Source organism: Chenopodium quinoa, unplaced genomic scaffold (genome assembly GCF_001683475.1).
Source record: "Chenopodium quinoa cultivar QQ74 unplaced genomic scaffold, ASM168347v1, whole genome shotgun sequence".
Classification (NCBI taxonomy): domain Eukaryota; kingdom Viridiplantae; phylum Streptophyta; class Magnoliopsida; order Caryophyllales; family Amaranthaceae; genus Chenopodium; species Chenopodium quinoa.
In genome coordinates, this window is record NW_018742847.1 from 7,064 (window position 1) to 27,146 (window position 20,083).

The 20,083-nt window shown below is 36.9% G+C and overlaps 1 protein-coding gene and 2 pseudogenes across 1 annotated transcript; all 3 read right to left on the minus strand.

Annotated features, from left to right (window-relative positions):
• Positions 1 to 3,404: 3,404 nt before the first annotated feature.
• Positions 3,405 to 5,128, minus strand: LOC110726056 (annotated as a pseudogene).
• A 2,264-nt stretch (positions 5,129 to 7,392) lies between these two features.
• On the minus strand, positions 7,393 to 9,220 carry LOC110726055 (annotated as a pseudogene).
• A 4,204-nt stretch (positions 9,221 to 13,424) lies between these two features.
• LOC110726057 (transcription factor bHLH25-like) lies at positions 13,425 to 14,628 on the minus strand. Its single transcript, XM_021905523.1, has 3 exons — positions 14,418 to 14,628; positions 14,123 to 14,232; positions 13,425 to 13,505 (listed from the first exon to the last, which is right to left on the minus strand). Exons 1-3 carry the CDS (start codon positions 14,626 to 14,628, stop codon positions 13,425 to 13,427), a joined length of 402 nt encoding a protein of 133 aa, XP_021761215.1.
• Positions 14,629 to 20,083: the final 5,455 nt, after the last annotated feature.

The following is a 20,083-nucleotide window of genomic DNA, read 5'->3' on the forward strand; positions in this document are numbered from 1 at the left end:
GAGACGCTTGATGACTCGTTACTGAAACGGGTCAGGTAGTCTCGGAGGCCTTTCGGTTTCCCCCTGTTGCAGACTCATGAGCTCTGCGGTAGTCTTCTCTTGGCGGTTTGCCGTGGAAAACTTGCTCCTGAACTTGGAGGACAGATCATCCCACCCTGTTACGGAGCCTTGCCTTAACTTCCTTGGAGATCCACGCTTGCGCGACCCCTTGAGAGTGGTTGGGAAATATTTGCACCAAGTCGCCTCGGATCTGGGGCAAAGATGCATATGAGTCTTCATACGAGGCCACGTGATCCTTCGGATCCGTGGTCCCGTCATATGTGATGTGCGACGGTATTTTAACCGTGGGTACGCGCTCTTCCAGTATCCATTGCTCGAATGGTGAACTGGCGGGTAGCATAACGGCCTTGCCCTTGTTCCTGGCCGAAGGGACCGCGCTCCGCCCTCTTAGAGAGGTAGGAGTGGTTTTTCGTCCCTGGCTGGGAAGTCTGGGGCCTCGGCTGCAGGGAACGAGAGGCGACTGCGCACGCTCGGTTCCTTGCCGCCGAGTCGGTCAAGGACGCTTCTGCGAACAGTCTCAGGTTCTCGGTGAGTAGATTCTGGCCGAGAAGCTGAGCTGCTGCTCTTATGCGCTTCTGGTCTTGAGGATGAGGATCCTTTTAAAAATTGAGGGTTCTTTTTCCTCTGTTTTTCAGTTTTCCAGGAATCCTCCTCCCACTCTTCCAGTTCCCGGAAGGAAGGAAGCTTCCCACCATCATGGTCTAACTTCCTCCGCTGATGCCGGGTATGCGGAGGAGTTCGATCACGAGGTGGTGGCATATTTTGTGCCCTCAATCGCCTCCATGAGTACTGTCAGCGCTCTTGCCACCTCTTCCGAGCTGGGCCCCGTCAAAGGGGTCCTCGGCCGAGTGTGGGAATGAGAGCGCGCAGCGATGGTTGGCTTTGGGACACTGAATGTGTCCTATGATCGGACTCACCCCTGCTAGACCGAGAGTGACCCGGCCTATAATGAGAATCATGAATTACGGGAGATAGGGAATCCTCCTTGTATGATCCTCCCCCCGAGCCGGCACCCTTGGGAGAGTTCCGGTCCGGCGAGGGTGATGGTGTAGGGGTTTTAGGCTTTTCGCCCGCTCCTTGACGGAGGCTTTTGCTCTTGCGGTTCTTAGCCATTGCTGCTAAGATAAATTGCAAGATGATTCTTGGTTAGGAATTTGGCTTAAAGATTTTTTGAAAGTCTTCCCCACAGACGGCGCCAAATTGTTTCGGGTGAAAACAATGGGACCTTGCCGAAGGTCCGCTGAAATGGAGAAGGCTGGATTCGTCCAAGTTATGTTGGGCCGAAGGTTTCCTGCACAGTAAACACACGTAAACTAGCCTCGGGGGTGTTGCCGAGGAAGGCCCCTCCGATGCTAAAGTCAGTACAATGTGTAAGAAGAGGACACTATGCAAGAGAGTTTGTTGCTTGAGGCTTTTATGGAATATATCAGAATATATGAATGAACAATATGAATCTATATCTGAATAATCTATGAATGTATCAATATTGATGGCTTTTATACCTCATCATACATGGAGAGGTTGGACCTTAGCCCAATTGGCTTGCTTTGTGGGCTGACCATTGACTTTAGCACAATTGGAGAGTTGAACCTTGACCTTGGGCTTTTTAATTGGATCATTTAGTGCTTAGGCCCAATTGGACTAAATTGGACCCAAACAACTTCAATATTCCATAAGTAAAAATTATAAAAGTTATATATCATGATATTACTTATACTTATTGTGACGATTCTAACTAGATCTTATATGAGTATGTTTTTTCCTTGCAAATAATTCACAAAAGACGGTCAAAGGTGAGATGGTGTATATCGTAAAAGTTAAAGCGGGTCAAATAAAAAATAACGGAGGAACACTATGAATTCTGAAAATGCTAATGAAAGTGGGTGATTTTGTTCAGATGTGTTTTTTAAAGTTTTTAAACATAAGTACCCGTTTTACACGATGATTTTTTTTTTTTTTAATAGATCTTACACTTATTCACCATTTTAATTTAATCATGAAGCATAGTAATTGAAAAATAAATAGAAGAAAAAAATACAAGTTAGATTAAATGGGAGTATTACTTACCACGAGCATATGCTTTAATTCATCAAGGCTTAATTCTTTATTATCAACAAGCTTAAGTAAAGTACCTAAGAAATCATCCTTTGTATCATTTGGATTTTTCAACCTTTCATCAATAATCTCCTCAAAAATTCCTAACAACTTGTTAGCGTAATCCGTAGCCCTTCTCAACACTCCTTGCAAATCCAAGTTTCCGAACAAGCGGGAAAAAAATCCGAAACGTTAGGCCTCGCAGCCTCTTCTAACAAGGTCCAAATAATATCCTTAAACTCTTGTGAATTCGAAGAATCATGGGTAGCCAAATCTATTGAGAAAATTGTGTTGGACAACAAATTTAACGTGGTAACAAAAGCGGCCTACCAACATCAATTGGTAGACCGGATTCACTACACTGTCGCGCATACTCAACCAACTCATTTACCTTCTTTAGCCGTAAATCCTGACTAGCATCAAGTTGATGACTAGAGAATAAGTGTATTGTTGCAATCTTTCTAAGGTTACGCCATTTTGGGCTAATTGGGAGAAAAACCATGGAAACTTGATCATGGTTAGTTGCTCTCATAGCATCCGTAATAGCCCTACCCGAAAAGTCCAAGTCATGTTTAAGGAACATTTCTTGGGCTACTTCCGGGGATGATATCACTACCGTAGTGATGCTCCCTAGCTTTAGGGTCATTATGGGACCATAAATTTTTGATAGCTCGGCGACAACATGATGAGGTTTGTCGCCGAGCTTAAGTATGTTGCCTATGATAGGCCACGGTGTTGGTCCCGGAGGAAGTTTATTGGATTTACTAAACAAATTTTTTTAGGAAGGTAACAGTGGTTACGACGATGAGGAGGAACAAGGTAATGGTGTAATATTGCTCCATTGATGTAGCAGCTTAGGAGTAGCTGCTAGCGTAGATCAGATGTGATGTAACAATCTAACACGGCTAAAAGTTTCATATATATTGACAAAAATATTTAAGGGACTTTATTACATGTAGTTGAAAACTACCATATTTTTAGATCACGTTGTTTTTATAATTATAAATTAATGAAGATGATGAATGGAAGAATCGTGAAGATAAGGAGTAAATAAAACGGTAGGCAAGTGTGTGGATGTGAACAACAAGATCTGATCTTTTGGGACCCTGTACTTTTCATATCTCAATAGTACAAGTCCATTCTTTCCTTTTCAAATTTTTCTCCACTTAAAATTATTTAAATAAGTTTTTTTTTTATTTTTTTTTTTTAATATTAAACATTTCAAAATAACACATGTAGTAGTTTAAATGAAACAAAGAAGTACAGTAAAACCACATAATATCTTGATTAAGATGTAGAGAACAATTATCTGCAAAGTGGAATAGCCTGAATAGTTTGACTTTTTGCAAAGTAAGCCCGAACTTTTCTTCCATGTCTATATCTTGAGGACTTGCTCCATCACCATACTTCCAATTGAACTAATGAAGAAGAGTAGCCAACATTAGATGTGTCATCCTATAACCAAGTGGTAGTCTAGGACACATTCACCTTCTTGTGCCAAAGGGTATGATTTCAAAATATTGTCCTTTAAAATTAAGTTCTTTATCTAAAAACCTTTCTAGGGAAAAAAATTCAGGATTTGGCAATGCATTTGAATTACGGCCAATTGACCATAAATTGACCCAATTAGTTGAGTTCTTAGGCACCGTAAAGTAATAGTTTGTCTTATCTCAATTTGAGCCTTTTGATACTTTTTTGGGTTGCGCAATATTTCAGACATCATCCACTCTAACAAGTTAGAGCTTGTATCAGTTCCCGCTACAAACAAATCATATATATGCACAAAAACAATACATTGTTGAGAAACAATTTAATACATTACTTAACAAAAATCTCATTCTTTTATGATAGGTCATTTATGATGGACTCAAATCCTGTTTGATCCCTAGCATCTATCACTTTTAATTTAATGACAATTTTTTAGCTCGTTATAAGACATATCCATCTTCATACAAAAGACCCAACTCATAACTCTTGCGACTAAACTAAAATCTCAAAACAAACAAAAACAAAAAAGGCTTTCAATTCATGGCGGGATTTTGCCCGGCCTCATCACAATACTTTGAATAAATAACTTTTAAAAAGGTAGTTAGTTTCTCTTACCAATAGTAAATGTTTGACATCATCAAGGCTTAATTCATTGTTCTCCACAAGCTTGAGTAGGGTGCCTAGAACATCATCCTTAAACATCCATTGGATCTTTCAATCTTTCATCAATAATTTCCTCAAAAATCTTCATTAACCTTTTGATGTAAACTCAAGTCGTTTTCATCACTCCTTGCAAAATCCAAGTGCTTTAACTAATGGGAAAAAATCTGACACATTAGGTTTTGCATACGCTTCTAACAAAAGCCAAACAAGATCCTTAAACTGTTGTGATTTCGAAGAAGTATGGCTAGCCAAATCCATCGAGAAAAATGTGTTTGACAACAAATTTAGCGAGGTAATGAACCCCGTCTTACCAATATCAACCGATAGACCGTTGTCACAACATTGTTGTACATACTCAACTAGCTCTTTCACCTTCTTGTGCCGTATATCCTGACTCATATCGAGTCTTTGATTAGTGAACAATTGGATAGTTGCAACCTTTCGAAGGATCCGCCATTTGGGGCATACCGGAGAAATACCATGGAGAATTTGAAATGATTTCCGGCCCTCAAAGCATCTAGCACAGTCTTAATAGAAAAGGCTAAGTCATACTAAGGAACATTTCTTTGGCTATTTCTGGAGATAATATAACTATTGTAGTCATGCTCCCTAGCTTGAGAGACATTATAGGACCGTAAATTTTTGCAAGCTCAGCGACAGCACGATGAGGTCTGTTGCCAAGCTTGAGAATGTTTCCTATGATAGGCCATGGTTTTGGTCCCGGGGGCAATGTGGACTTACCAAACAATATTTTTAAGAATTGGATTATGGTGGTGATGATGAAAATGGTAAAGACTAGTAGTAAAGTAGTGTAATATTCCATTTTATGATAGGCTTAATGATTTTGAAGATACAATAACGTACTCCTATTTATTAGGACGGAGTAAAGCTACTCCATTACTTAATTGGTTAAATAACATGCATGCATGAAATGATGCATGGCCTAGGATAAAGGAGTGGAGGGATGGTTAGTCCCTCCATCTCTCCCCGGTGTGACCGGGGTTCGATCCTCACCCCCCAACACCCCTCCTGTGATAGAAGGGGCTCCTCGTATCGTACCATAAAATAAATAAATAGGATGATGCATGGCCTCGTTATGTATTACAATACTCGAATCTGTAACTCTGTTTTTAAACACGCTATCATAAAAAATATTAAATCCGATTTATCTACTAAAAGATTAAATCTGCTCGTACAAATTATTGTAGTGTTTTAAACACGCTATAATTGAGTAAGCGAATTAAGTACTAAGTATTAGTGAGTAATTTAAGAATAAATAAATACATTCCCTTTTTGAAGGTTGACTACGTAGTGGTTGTCGAATTACGGAGTACTCCATAGATAATGCCACAATTAAAATCATTAATTATTTAGTAGCACTTTTAATAAAAAACATGTTATTATATGGTAGCTATTAATGTTTTTTTTTTTCTTCTTTTAACGAAAAAATAATATTTTGGCTTTTAAACTTGAGGTTGTGGATTCTAATCTTAAATAATCTATCTTTTTAAACACATAAAATAAAAAGACTCAAGAGTTAAAAAAATCTACTACGTATCTATCTATTTATTCCTATTATATGAAACTCAAACCATTAGTGTGATTATTTTCATTTACGTTATGAAAACTCATCAAACCATTAGTCCATTAGGCCACTTGCTTCCTTTACCTTTAATATATTTTTTTTTTCTTTCTTAATAACATAGCTTTATCCTTCACTCTTTTATATAAATCTTATAGTGATGGTTTTTTTTTTCCCTTCACATTCTTCATGATTTAATATCTTTTATGAGTGTAGCTTAATATTCAATCTTTCAATTCCTCTCCCTACATTTTCATTATTCTTTAAAAAAAAATATGGGATGATAAAAGAATTAGTTACAAAGTTATATTCATTTTTTTATTTTAATTCAGTTTTCCAATAGCTCATGTGTTGTACGGATCAAATGTCTATTTGATTGACACCTCTTACCACAATGCCTCATGATAACTTCCATCTCAAAACTTAAAGTAGCGCCAAGTATATTGACATTAATGAAACGAAGCTCAGATTATAACAACGCCTATTAACATGCTCTATTTTTAAAATTTATAAAAGTAGTAGATGATTACAGCTAAGAAGAGGTAGAGGTAACAACTGATGAAACATTAAATTTTATTTATGGATATACAACAAGACTTAACAGAACTAAAATATCAAATTTGTTCAAAGAGATAACAATAAGAAAACGAAACTAGTTATTAGACTCCAGCATATCCAAGATTGAGCGGATCCCTTTTATTACTAGAATGACCATAATTGAAACTTTTGATTTTCCTCAATGTTATTCCTTTCCACCCCTTCACTTCAATCATTGGTGAGAGCATAAAACGTTGTCCAAAATTTTAAGTTGTCCAAAAAAAAGGGTGTTGGAATGCAATTAATTGAACAAGCAGGGAAGTATAGTGAAACCACCCAACTTCAAAGATTTACTAATAACAATCATTTAGAAAGTGGAATAGTTAGAAGTGGTTCGACTTTTTGCAAAGTAAGTCCAAATTGAATGAATGAAGAAGAGTAGCCAACATCAGATGTGTCATCCTATAAGCAAGTGGCAATCCAGGACATATTCGTCTTCCTGTGCCAAAGGGTACGAGTCAAAAAAAACGTCCTTTGAAAATCGATTTCTCTATCCAAAAATCTTTCGGGAGAAAATGATTCAGGATTTGGCCATACATTTGAATTATGGCCAATCGACCATAAATTGACCCATATAGTTGAGTTTTTAGGCACTATAACTTGAGATTAAAAATAAAATTAAAAATCAAGTACGTAATATCTCATACCACGAGTAGATGTTTGACTTCATCAAGGCTCAATTCATTGCTCTCAACAAGCTTGAGTAAGGTGCCTAGAACATCATCCTTAACATTTTTTGGATCTTTCAACCTCTCATCAATAATTTCCTCAAAAATTCTCATCAATTTTTTGAAAGTAAACCCTATTTGTTTTCAAACACTCCTTGCAAATCCAAGTGCTTAATTAATGGGAAAAAATCCGACACGTTAGGCTTAGCACACAAATCTAATAGAAGCCAAACAAGATCCTTAATCTCTTGCGATTTTCGAAGAGCTATGGCTCGCCAAATCCATCGAGAAAAATGTGTTTGACAACAGATTTAGCGAGGTAGTAAACCCCGCCATACCAATATCGACTGGCAGACCCTTGTCACAACATTGTTGTACATACTCAACTAGCTCTTTCACCTTCTTGTGTCATATATCCTGACTCGTGTCAAGTCGTTGATTGGTGAGCAATTGCATAGTTGCAACCTTCCGAAGGCTTCCTCCATTTGGGGCATACCGGGAGAAAAACCATGGAGAATTTGACATGGTTTTCAGCCCTCGCAACATCCGGGGAATTCCCACTAGAAAAGGCTAAGTCATGGTTAAGGAACATTTCTTTGGCAATTTCCGGGGATGATATAACTATTGTAGTTTTACTACCTAACTTAAGACTCATTATAGGTCCGTAAATTTTTGCAAGCTCGGAAACAGCACGATGAGGTTTGTTGCCAAGCTTGAGAATGTTGTCTATGATAGGCCATGGTTTTGGTCCTGGAGGTAGTTTGGATATACCAAACAATATTTTTGAGATTTGGATGGTGCCATGGTGGTGATGAGGATGGTAAGTAGTAGTAGTAACGTGGTGTAATATTCCATTTTATTATTTTTTTTTTAGGTATGATTTCGAAGATACAACGTGCACCTATTTATTAGTAGTAACGGAGTAAACATGCATGGGGTCCAATTTGGATTACAATATTCCGTAATGAAATGTACTTGTATTAAACAATAATATGTAAAAACAAAATTTAATCCGACTAATCAGCTGAAACATATGCTCGTATAAATTATTGATTATTATTAACACACAATAATAATTAATTGAGAAAGAATAAAATAATTCAGAAAAAGTATATATACGGAGTAATAATTTTTTAAAATACACGAGTACGAATATAAAAATAAATTCATGTTCTGTAGGGTTGTGAATTTGTGAACTACGGTTGTTGAAATAGCCATTTTATTTAAAATTGCAATTGTTATTTTTTATTTTTTTTGAAACCAAAATTGCAATTGTTATTACCACACTTGTGAATATAAAATTTTGAGTAATATATATTATCTCCAATTACGTCATCTATTTTGATAAAAGCGCATCTGATCCTTTTGATTGAGGTAAAACCTTTGTAATGTACTTTATAATACGATGAGGTTTGTGGCGAGCTTTTGGATGTTGCTCTCCATTGCACTAATTGTTGGATTTCGTGTTAAATGGATTGTTTTGTTATTCGTACTTTGCAAAAAAAAATCATCAATGGAAGCTTTATTTCGTACTCCCATAATACTTGAGACGTAGAAATAGACATGTAGTTTTAAAAAACTACAAGTAGCTCCATTTAAATCATTTGTTTATTGTATAAAATATTCTCTTTTGTATTTTTATATTACAAGAAAACAATAAGTGGGGTAAGAGTGGGGTAGGTGAGGAAAGAGAAAATGTGAGAAAATATTTTTTAATTAATAGACCCATTCAATATTTAGTAACGTGTCAAATATTTTGGGACAAACGAAAAAAGGAACTGTGTCAAGTATTATGGGACGGAGAGAATAGTAGTTTATTGTGTCGATGATTAAGGAAAACAGTTAAAGAACTTTTTTGGGGTATTTTTTTTAGTCAACTGAAATCAACAGCCTAATTTACATAATGATAATCAATGGTGTAGAATTCGTTTTTATAGTACTACAAAACTGTCCTAGATTAGATAAGAAAAACCAAAAGTCGGCCTTCAAAATCTAATATATATAAATAAATTAGGCATTTTTGAAGAGCATTCGGCGTGCATATAAGCAAAAGTATATTTTCGACAATTAAAAATTAGATTTCTATTTTATTTTGAAATTAAAAAATCGTTTGCCACCTAAATAAAAGTGATGAATGAGATTTAAGAATTTTGCCACGTAAGTAAAAACAAAGAATATTGATTTATTAGGATTTAAATTTATTTAAAAAACTAAAAATTATCTTTTAAAATAATCATCTTTAGATATAGGATTTATATACCTACTATTATAAGATAAATTTTAATAGTGTTTATGGTAAGAAATAAAAATTATTCCTTAATTATAATTAAATTAAAATTTGTGATATTTACCATTATAAATTGACGCATCATATGACACCAACAAAATTTTGTATCAATACAAGACCAAACCAAGCAAATTTTGTGTCATTAATTTTGTGTCAGTTTTATTAGGTCATCAATGGTTGGGTAATTCTTAGCCTAATTTTTAAAACCCATGTTAAATATATATTTGTGATTATTGCTTAAATTGTGTTTATTTGGGATACTTAATGATTATATGTTTATGTTTTGTTTACTGAATTTTGTTTTTACATGCAGATCTAATTTAATCAGAGAATTATATTCGAGCAAAAATCTTTGGAATATCTAAGTACGAGTTTCTCGCCTGATGATCCTATTGGATGAGGAGGTATTATATCCTTATAAATCGTTTACATTTATTAAATCTTTTAATGAATCTTTTAGTTTTTATCAATTAATTTTATGATTAAAACAAATTTTTTGTGATTTAGGTCGCTTAATTAAGTCATAAAATTAACTTAATTTTTTATATTTAATTACAGGGTGATTACATTCATGTGTCAATTAAAGTCAACTTTGTTCTACAATTTCGTTCAAAATTGATTGAAGGAAAAGTTTACTCCATTAGATATTTTTCATTCATTACAAATAAGAAGCAATATCGCACGCATTGCCAGCGACAACAAAATAATGATTCAATTTTCCAAAATACTATTATTGTTTGGGCAATTGGGGACGATGAAATAATTCCAATGCATAGATTTAATTTTGTATAATTACAATTTTTTGATTAATTTCACAACAATTATTCTCTTTCTGGTAAATATTTTTAATTTATTTTATAAGACTATAAAGATTAATTTTATAAAAATTTTATTTTTGCTAACATGTTCTATTTTATCCATTTTTATTAGATGGAAGAGATATGGGTGTGAATTAAGTTGGTGATCCTATCGAAATTTTTTTTTAATACAAATTTTTTTACATCGAAATATTACATCTAATAACTATTATTTTTAAATGTTCTTATCAAAATATTTATTAGGGAAATAAATTACATAAAATTAATAAAAAATTATACTTAACAACAAACAATAGAAAAGTAATCAAAAATATTATCAGTATGATCTAATTACAAAAAATTATTTTTATTAGATTTTATGTATAAAAAACCGTGGATATTAGGATTTAAATTATTAAAAACAATAAAAATTATCTTATAAAATTAATAGTTTTATCTAAATACCCGATTAATAAGATTTTTTTTCATAAAAAAAATTTAAAACTTACAACGCAATAAAAAAACTTTACCTTCTTTGAACATTTTATGTCTAAAAATTGAAAAGACAGATAATTTGTTAGAGATCAAGAGATCACAAAAAATATACAAAATGATATATAGATTCGAGAGTTTTAGTTTCAAGTGTAAAAAGCAACGAATAATGATTTAGGATTTAAATTATTTTAAAAATAAAAAATTATTATCTTTTCACATTAAAGATTTTATCCTAATATGTAATCAATGAAATATTATATTTACAATTTTTTTTAAAGATATCATATTATTGTCATATAACTAATAACAACGGATTAAAATACAAAACAACGATAAATTAAGTCGCATTGTAAATTACATTAAAAAAATTATACTTTTGTAATTGGAAATATCATTTTAATTAAATTATTATTTGTTTTTTTTACTGAAATTATTAAATTGTAAAATAAATCAAATAATTATAATAATAAAAAAAAACTTAGGGTATATAGGAAAATATCTTTTCTGTGAGATATATGTATGAAAAATCGTGCATCGCACGGATTTTCATCTAGTATTATAGAAAGTAGGTATTAATCATTTAAGTAATCCATTAAGAGAAAATATATATTTTATAAATTAATTTAAAAAATTAAATTGCCGAAAAAAAATTAATAGAAAGAATATAATCAATACATAGATTTTAGTCAAGAAAAAGGCTAAAAACTTACAAACTGAGTGAATTTTATTAGAAAACTAGATTATTTCTGTGCGATGCACGGTTAAAATGAATCTTTCTTGTAATTTATGTTCTGTTGCATTATATTCTATATAAATATTATAATTAGATATAAAAATAATTTTCATTTAAGGATATATATGAACCACATTATTTACAATTAATAATTGAAATAGTCAAAAGAAAATTATTTAGGGAATGTATATTAATGAAATCTGAAGAAGAAAAAAAATACATAGTATATAATTAGCACCAATGTCATCAAAATTATATTTTTAGTTATCCAACAATTAACAGTTTGTATAGTAGTTTGTAGAAGCATTTATTTGATTTTTTTAGTTAAAATTCATAAAACAATTTTCAAATTAATAAAAATCGAGTAGTTCAGCTTTAAAAAAATAAAAAATAAAGATGATGTCATTAAAGCATTTAGGCGGAATTTTTTTTATGAGAAAGCGATATGTGTACAAATTTAGAGAAAGATAATGTCAGCATGTTTTGTTTTAGTATTAGTTAATAGATTTCTCTTTCTTATCAACCCTATATATGCTACTTTTTTAATTATTTTCTCTCTCCTACCAATAATACTTTATATTATAAAAAATTCTCTTTTAGGCCCCATCATGTAAATTTTTTTAAACTTTGTTAACATCCTAGTATTGCGATTAATACGAAACGAAGAGGGTAATTCAATCATACACAATTTTTACTTGCCAAAAGAAAAATTTTTATTAAAAGAAAAAACTTTAATTTAAATTAATTTGTACCCATACCAAAGATGTTAATTTATTAATGCATTAGGCTTTATATAAAAAAAATAAAAAATAAATAAAATAAAATAAAAAGATAAGAAAATAAATTTAGGAATTATGAGATCTTTATAAGAAAAACTTTTTTTTTTCCAGTGTTCCAACCGATTCACCCTTTGGGCTAATCCGGATTCGGGGATCAGTTTTGGGTGGTTAGATTCCAGTCCCCTCTCAATTGCTGTTGCGGGGGATCGAACACGAGTTCTCCCTAACAAATGTAGTCTCAATCACCACTGCACCAACAACCAATTGGTAAAAAACTTTATAAATATTAACTTTACTATATAGGAAGGTTATATTACAATACTATGCTAAATATAATTCTAAGAAAATTTGACAAAAAAACAAAAGGAAGTCTTTGGGAGGAAAAAAAAACAAAACCAGAAAGCGACACAAGTCATTTCCGATGTCTGTTTTATTATTATGTTATTGATTAAAATCACTTCTCCACAAAAATGGCACGGGCAAATATGATGCTACACCTCTTTACTGTTAGGTCTTTTGCTCCTTAGCAAATTTGCAATATTCAGTGTTTATTTCAAACACAAGGAAAGAGAGTCCATAACTTGGAGTGCATATGTACAAGAATGAATATGTACTTCTTACTAGGTCTTATTTCAAACGCAATACTTAGACGAACAAGTGCTAAAGCTGTGATTCATGATCTACATCGATGCTTGATATCTAGGCGATCCGACCATTCGGGCATCAATGAAACCAACTCAGTTAATTACTTTTTGTTTAACAAAGACAATAACTTAATACGAAGTAACAAATGGGCTTTAAGGCAGGCCATGACCTGGGTATGTAGGCCCATCCTTGAATACTTAGATGTTGTTTAATTGACAAATAAAAACATGAAAAGTTGAAATTCCTAGGAATTGAAATTATTTGGAGTTGTTTGGTTGAAAAACTCATGGAAAGTAGAAATTCTCATGAATTCCCACTTCCCACAAAATGGAGGAAGTAAATTACCTAGGGGGACCTAAGTGATTGGAACTTCCCATGGGAATTTCCACTTCCCTTAGTTAACCAAACACTTTTTTAGAATTTCCTAAGAAGTTTAATTTCATGGGAAATCAAATTTCCAAGGAATTTGCAATTCCTTTATTCAACATAACAAACCCTTAATAGACGAATAAGTGTTAAGCTATGAATCACGATCTTCATTCTGATGCAATCAACCCTAGGGCAGAGCGAAGACTTCTGACCAAACCTTTCACATTGTTCTTAAAGCCCTCTTCCATCTGCATAAATCAAACAAAGCTTTATTATTATGTAGCATAAGTCATAAGTGGAAAAATTCAATTCACGCTAAGTATAAAATCTACTCCGTACCATACATAATTACCTAATTAACTTTAGACTTAACTTTTTTTAACGTATATTAAGTAAATAAAAAAATATAAAAAAAAACAAAATAAAAAAATAATAAAATAAAAAAACAAGAAAGGTAATGGTGCAAATGATTTTAACAATTTATGCACGACTTGTTTGGTTTACATTTTACTCATGAGAAAATACATGTTTATCTTCATGATAATAAAAAAATAAAAAAAAAAATTTATCTATTGGCATTTCTATAAATAAATAAATAACTTTTAGCAAAGGTGAACCCACTAATATTGATTTATTTACAGAAATGTCATGCTTATTGGGATTTTAAGTTGATTTAATTACACAATTGTCACTAGATAAATGTTTTTTCGTTTATCATGAAGATGAATTGGGGCTCCCTCTTTTACTCATATGCATCCATGCTGATTTAACTTGTATCAATTCATTTACGTAGTACTTCGTATAACATAGCAACTAGAAAGAAAAAATCAGGCCGGTGGTAAGATAAGATAGAGGAATGAATTACCTGTGCAACAATGGTAATGTCTAGGGTCAAGTTTTCAAATGGTATGACACCGCAATTAGTAATGCTCAAGTCATGCCTGACCACTACTGCAATCAACTTGGATATAATCCCTTTACGTTTTTCACAGTAAACTTTTAAGAGAAGGGTATTATCTGATATTTTAACTTCGATTTCTAGAGGTGAATTCTTATAAAGATTATCTTCATTATTGTTGTCACTACCATCATTGCCACCACTGCCACGACCGCTAGCACTAATAATGTCGTCGACAAGAATAGAGGAACTGAGGAAGAACCATTGTCATCATCGTTGCCGTTGTCATCATTATTCATTGGCAATTTATATTTCTTAACCATCACCATAGACTTTGCAGTGTTATGTTGAGCAGCAGCCACTTCAAGTTCTTTCACTTTTTCTTTAAGTTGTTTCATGTGTTTGATTGCGTCTCCTAAGATTGTTGTTTTTATCCATCTGTTGGCATCAAGATATACATACATATATACCATTACATTACACTTAATTATATAATTACTGGTAAATCAAATTGAATGATGACATGTAAAATAGAAGCCAATCACATTACGCCACTTACTTTAATTATGGTAATCATCATTTTTTAGATGACCTTTGTAAAATCATCGGTTGGTTTTCGAAAATTTTTACAATCTGCTTTTTTTTTTCACTATTATACATGTTTCGGATGAAAACAATCGAATCTCGGAAGATCCTTTTATCTTGAGGGAACTTGGTCTCGGTCCGAACGACGCCGGAGCCGAGGGTTTCCTGCACAACAAATACACGTAAACTAGCCTCGGGGGGACGCCGAGGAAGGCCCCTCCGATGCTTAAGTCAGTATATTAGAGAGAGAAAGCTGTGCAAGAGTTTAGTTGCTTGAGGCTTTATTGTCTTTGTCTTTGTCTTTGTCTTACCAAGAATTGACCAAATTGTTGGCTTTTATACCTTGGCTAATGAAGGAGGCGGATTGGGCCCGGAAATCAGTTGGGCTGGGCCAAGCTGATTGGGCCGTTGACTGACCTTGACATGGCTTTGAGGATGTTGATTTTTGACTTTAGCATATTTGGAGAGTTGAACCTTTGCCTTGGGCTTTTAATTGGATCATTCAGTGACCAGGCCCAATTGGACTAAATTGGACCCAAACAACTTGCCCCCCAGACCCGATTTGGAAGGATGACGGGTCGGGTTTGATTTAATCAGAAAAGGAGGGAAGTGAATGATTTGTTGATCCAAAAATGTGAATTTAAACCGTAATTAACCCATGATTAATGAGATAACAACAGTTAATGTGGATAATTGCGGAAGTTGGATGGGTAGGGGGCGATTTAACTGCAAGGTCGTGTGTTTAACGGTTACTTAGTGGGGTGCTTGAGAGAAATTGAAACGCAGACTCCTTGAATTCCCATTTCTGGAGATATAAATAGAGGCGCGTCTTCTCTCCCCACTCACTCATCAACACAAACCAGAATTCTCAAGAACGCTCAAGAGCCCGCATCAAAACTTCGCAAATTCCCCGAGCATTAAGCTTAGAAGCTGAGACTTGTCACTACCAATTCGTAAATCGGCGGCCTTTGCTTCAGATCAAGGTAAATTCCTTTGATTTTATTTCATCTTTCTTCGACTTTGCACTCTTTCCCCTTTTTCGACTTTTTCCTTCGAAATTCGTCAATGGTGAGGGGAGTTAGAGGTGGAGCCCGTGCTCCAAGAAGAGCAAGGCTAATCCCCGATCCCAGGGTCAGGATTGGGACCTGGAATGGACGAAGGACAGAGTCTGACCCTGCTGAAGGGGTTAGGGCGACTCCCATTTTCTTCGGCTCCTCCTCAGAGGGCTGAGGGGGTGAGAGCTTCAGGACGGGATGATGAAGTTCCCGCTGTCCTTTTGGGATATCCTCCAGGGTTTTCAGAGTGGGAGGATGCCGAAGTAGCTTCGGCCATGATAAAGAACCGTCCCTACTCATGGTGGGTAGAGAACGCCGATCAATATCGATTTGCTGAGCAAATTGAGTTGCACTACGGCATTTTTGAAGCTGATGGATATTGGTGCCGAATGCCCTCAGCATCCGATAGAATCCATCGTCCACCCCCGGGTATGTGGGGGTGTACACGAGACAGCTTCAGTATGGGCTGAGGTTCCCTTTGGACGTATTCGTCCGAGACTTGCTGATCCATTACAACATTTCCCTGTGCCAGCTGACCCCCACCAGCATCCGAAGGGTAATGACGTACTTATGGGTCTGCAAATTCTTCAGATACGTGCCGAACCTGCACTGCTTCAGAAAGCTCCATCGGCTAGTGCCAAATATTTCAGAGTGGGCACGGAAGCCATGGTTCTGGGTGGTATCGGATTGAGTCTCGGCCCCCGTTCCTAACCATGTGGCCGAACGACTCTTCAGACAAGGACTGGAGAGGTCAATGGATTTGGGTTAGGGCGCCCACGGAGCCGAGCCATCCTTATGTTTTCAGCGCTCCCCGGTATCTTGCCGAGCCGGATCCTGATATGGGAAGTTTAGGTCCTCCCGAAGATAGTGGGCCAGACCCGAACCTTAATCAGCAGAACATCTTCGCAAGCTGCCGAACCGGGGAGGCAGCGGCCGAATGCAGCATATCCCGGAGACTTGGCTCCCCGATACGCACTATGTTTTCCAAGAGAATATGCTGGCAGCTGTCGGCCTCAGCCGAAAGTTTAGGGATGGTAATCTTCTTCGGCTGGGGCGAGGCCTTTTAATTATCTCTTTTCTTCTTTCATTTTGCTTTCTTGTGATGTGCCGAACTAACTGAATTGACTTCTCCCCTTTTCTTTTTCAGAACGGGACGAGACCAACATCGGCATTGATTACGCTCGCCTTGGCGTCAACCGAGAACGAGTCGTAACTGATCGGGCTCCCCCTATCACTGAACCAAGGCGCCGAGAGGTTCACCTAGACTCTTCCCACTTCCAAATTGAGGCTGTTGCTCTGTATCAGAGGCAGAAGCCTTGGTGGAAGAAGAGGGATCCCTTGTTTCAGCTGCTGGAAGAAGAAGCTGAAGCTGCCCGTACAGCCGAAGAGGTTGCACGGGTTTATTGAAGCTTGTGAAGGAGGAGAAGGGTCTCCAGAGCTGCTGAAGCCGAAGCTGCAGCTAGAGCAGCTGAAGAAGACGAGGCTTTGCTGAAGACCTCGGTGAGTTTTTAGACAACTTTTTTCTTTCTTTTTTTTTTTTTTTTTTACTCACACTCTTCTTCCCCCCTGTCTGTTACAGTCTGAAGAGAGTAACAGACACAGAGAAGGCAAAGCTCCTGTTCGTCCCGAAGATCAAATACAAGAGTCTTCAGACTCAGATATGGACGAGCAGCCCCTTCTGAAAAAGGCGCCGAAGGATGGCCATCATCGGCCCTCATGATTTTCAGCAGAGGCCGATGACCATCGGCGTCGCAATAAGGGAACCTGAGGAAGGCAATGGATCGCCGAGGGTTCCCCAGCCAACACCCCAATCTCCTCAAAAGACCCCTCCACCACCTCCTGAGATGGAGGTGGATCAGAGAACTCCCGGACCTAAGGGAGGGGTCCAAGAAGAAATCAAGGAGAGTGCTGCTGAGCACGGAAATAAAGATGCCGTGATGTCAAGTGCTGAAGGCTTCACGGCAGATATCGCAAGAGAGGTTTGAGGCTTTCGTCCTCACCCCTGAAGAAGAGGAGGTCATAGTACTTGACTCCTCTGAGAAGGACGATGCTGAGACAACCAAAGCTAATCAAGCTCCATCGTCGTCCTTCCCTTCTTTCCAGACTCTGCATTCTGGAGAAATGGGTTTCTCGGCCCCCCGAATTCCAATCCCAGATCACATCTGGGACCTCATATGGGGTCAAAACCGAGAAGGAGCTGCAGCCTACTTCGGCAATTTTGCTGGCATGTCCGAAGTAGACAGGGCAAGGATCTGGTCGCTGAAGGCCACTGCTGGGATGGGCGAATCCAGTAGATCAGTTCCTGACCCAGCCAGGTCTAACCAACTGCTGATGATGCAGGTAATTTTCCTTGCCTTGATTTCTTTCTGAACTCAACCTTTCAGCTATTATTTTTTTACTTTTTTAACTTGTGCCCCTGTTTTCAGTTCGTGCACAATCAGACTCTCACTGTAGAGCTGATAGATTCCCTACAAGATAGGGTGGACGCTGCCGAGCACGATCAAAGGGTAGCCGAGGAAGAGCTAAAGCTTGCTAAGCTGAAGCAGGCAGCAGCTGAAGAGAAGCAGCAGGAGGTTGAGGAGTACGGTAAAAAAGCTGCCGAAGCTCTGAAAACCTTCTGTGATGCTATGGAGATGGAGGTTTTTCCCCCACTGATGGAAGGGGAAAAATTCCTCCAAGAGCACCTGGGGGTGGACATCTCCAAGTTCAAGGCTGCTATCGAGAGCCGAATCCAAGGAGCTGCTGCACAGGCTGAGGTGCAGCATCAGCTAGAATCTCTTGAAGCCAGCAGAATGGCTGCTGAAGAGATGCTCCAAGCTAGGGATGTCCAACTCTCAAGGGCTGCTGCTGCTGCTGAAGCTCAAAGAGCTAAGCTACAAGAGGCTGAGGATCAGCTCACTGCCAAGAAGGAAGAAATGGTCCAAGTTCAGGCCGAGGCTTCCCAGGTTCAGCAAGAGTTTACCGAGCTGAAAGGCTCCTCCTCCAAGCTCGTCGATGAGCTGAAGAGATCCGAGGAAGACTTGGAGGAGACGAAGAAGAAGTTGGCCGATGCTGAGGCTCTACTCAAAGTCCGTATCTATACCCAAGAAGAGTATGAAATGGGTTTTAGAAACGGGTTCAGAGTGTGCCGAAGGGTCTGCCTTCATGCTGAGCCGAAGCTGGACTGGTCCAAATGTGCTGAATGGGTCCAAGATCCCGAAGACCCTCACATGAAGTATGCCACTCCAATCGAAGCTGAAATCCTTAAGGCTGAGGAAGCCGAGGAAGAAGCTGAGAGGATGGAGTTGGAGGCTGAGCAGAGGGAAAGGGAGGCTCGGCAGAGTGCAAAGCCTGCTTCTTCTGCTGCTGGAGCTGAGACCACCATTGGGCCCAATGAAGCTGATCAGTCTGATCCTCAGGCTGAAGCATAGGAACTCGGGCAGTCGTCTTCAGAATCTTGCGGTTCATCATGCGCTCAACTTTAGACTTGCCGCTTTTCTGAATTTTTGCCTTTTGTTTTTTTTGCTTCAGCTTGCCTTATCGTACAACAGCTTAATTATATTTTTATTTTGCCTGTACGTATTTCGGCAGCTGTTACTTTCCGCTTGTGGGCGGCTGCCGACTATTTTTGTAATTCAACATTTTTATTTCAAAGAAGTTCACTTTCTCAGCTTTCTTGTGTATTTTTTTTTTTCTTCGCTTTACCAGTCTTCGCACTTTACTGCTTTCTTTGAATGATCTTTCAAATATTTGCTAAGTGCAGAACTTCGGCTAGCGAGAATCATTTCTGCTGAGACTTCTTTTTGCCGTTTGTACTCGGATGTTTTCAACTTGTGAAAAAACTGACATAAGTATCAAACTTCGGCTGAGCTGAAGGGTATTAGATCAGTTGTGCCATTTCTCTATTTCCCTCTGCCCCCCCAGAAATCTGAAGATGAGGTCTTCTGAATTCTGGAATGGCTGATAATTTTTCTCGGCTAAGCCGAGGATCTTTGAACACTTTGCTTTATTTTCTACATCTGTTTTTAAAGTACTGATTTCCCACCTGAGAGTTTTCACTCTAGAGATGGTACTCTTGTGACACTTTCTTCAATTCATCCAAGGGAACAACTATCCGAAACACCATGCCGGGGCAGCAGTTTATCTGAAGTACGAGGCATCATCATGCAATACTTCAGAGTTGCAACTACCACCCGGAACTGATTCATCCGAAGTACAAGGCATCACTATGCAATACTTCGGGGCTTTATCAGTTCCTATTTTTTAGGCTATGTTTCGGATAAGTCTATGGCCTTTTTTGCCCAAAGGA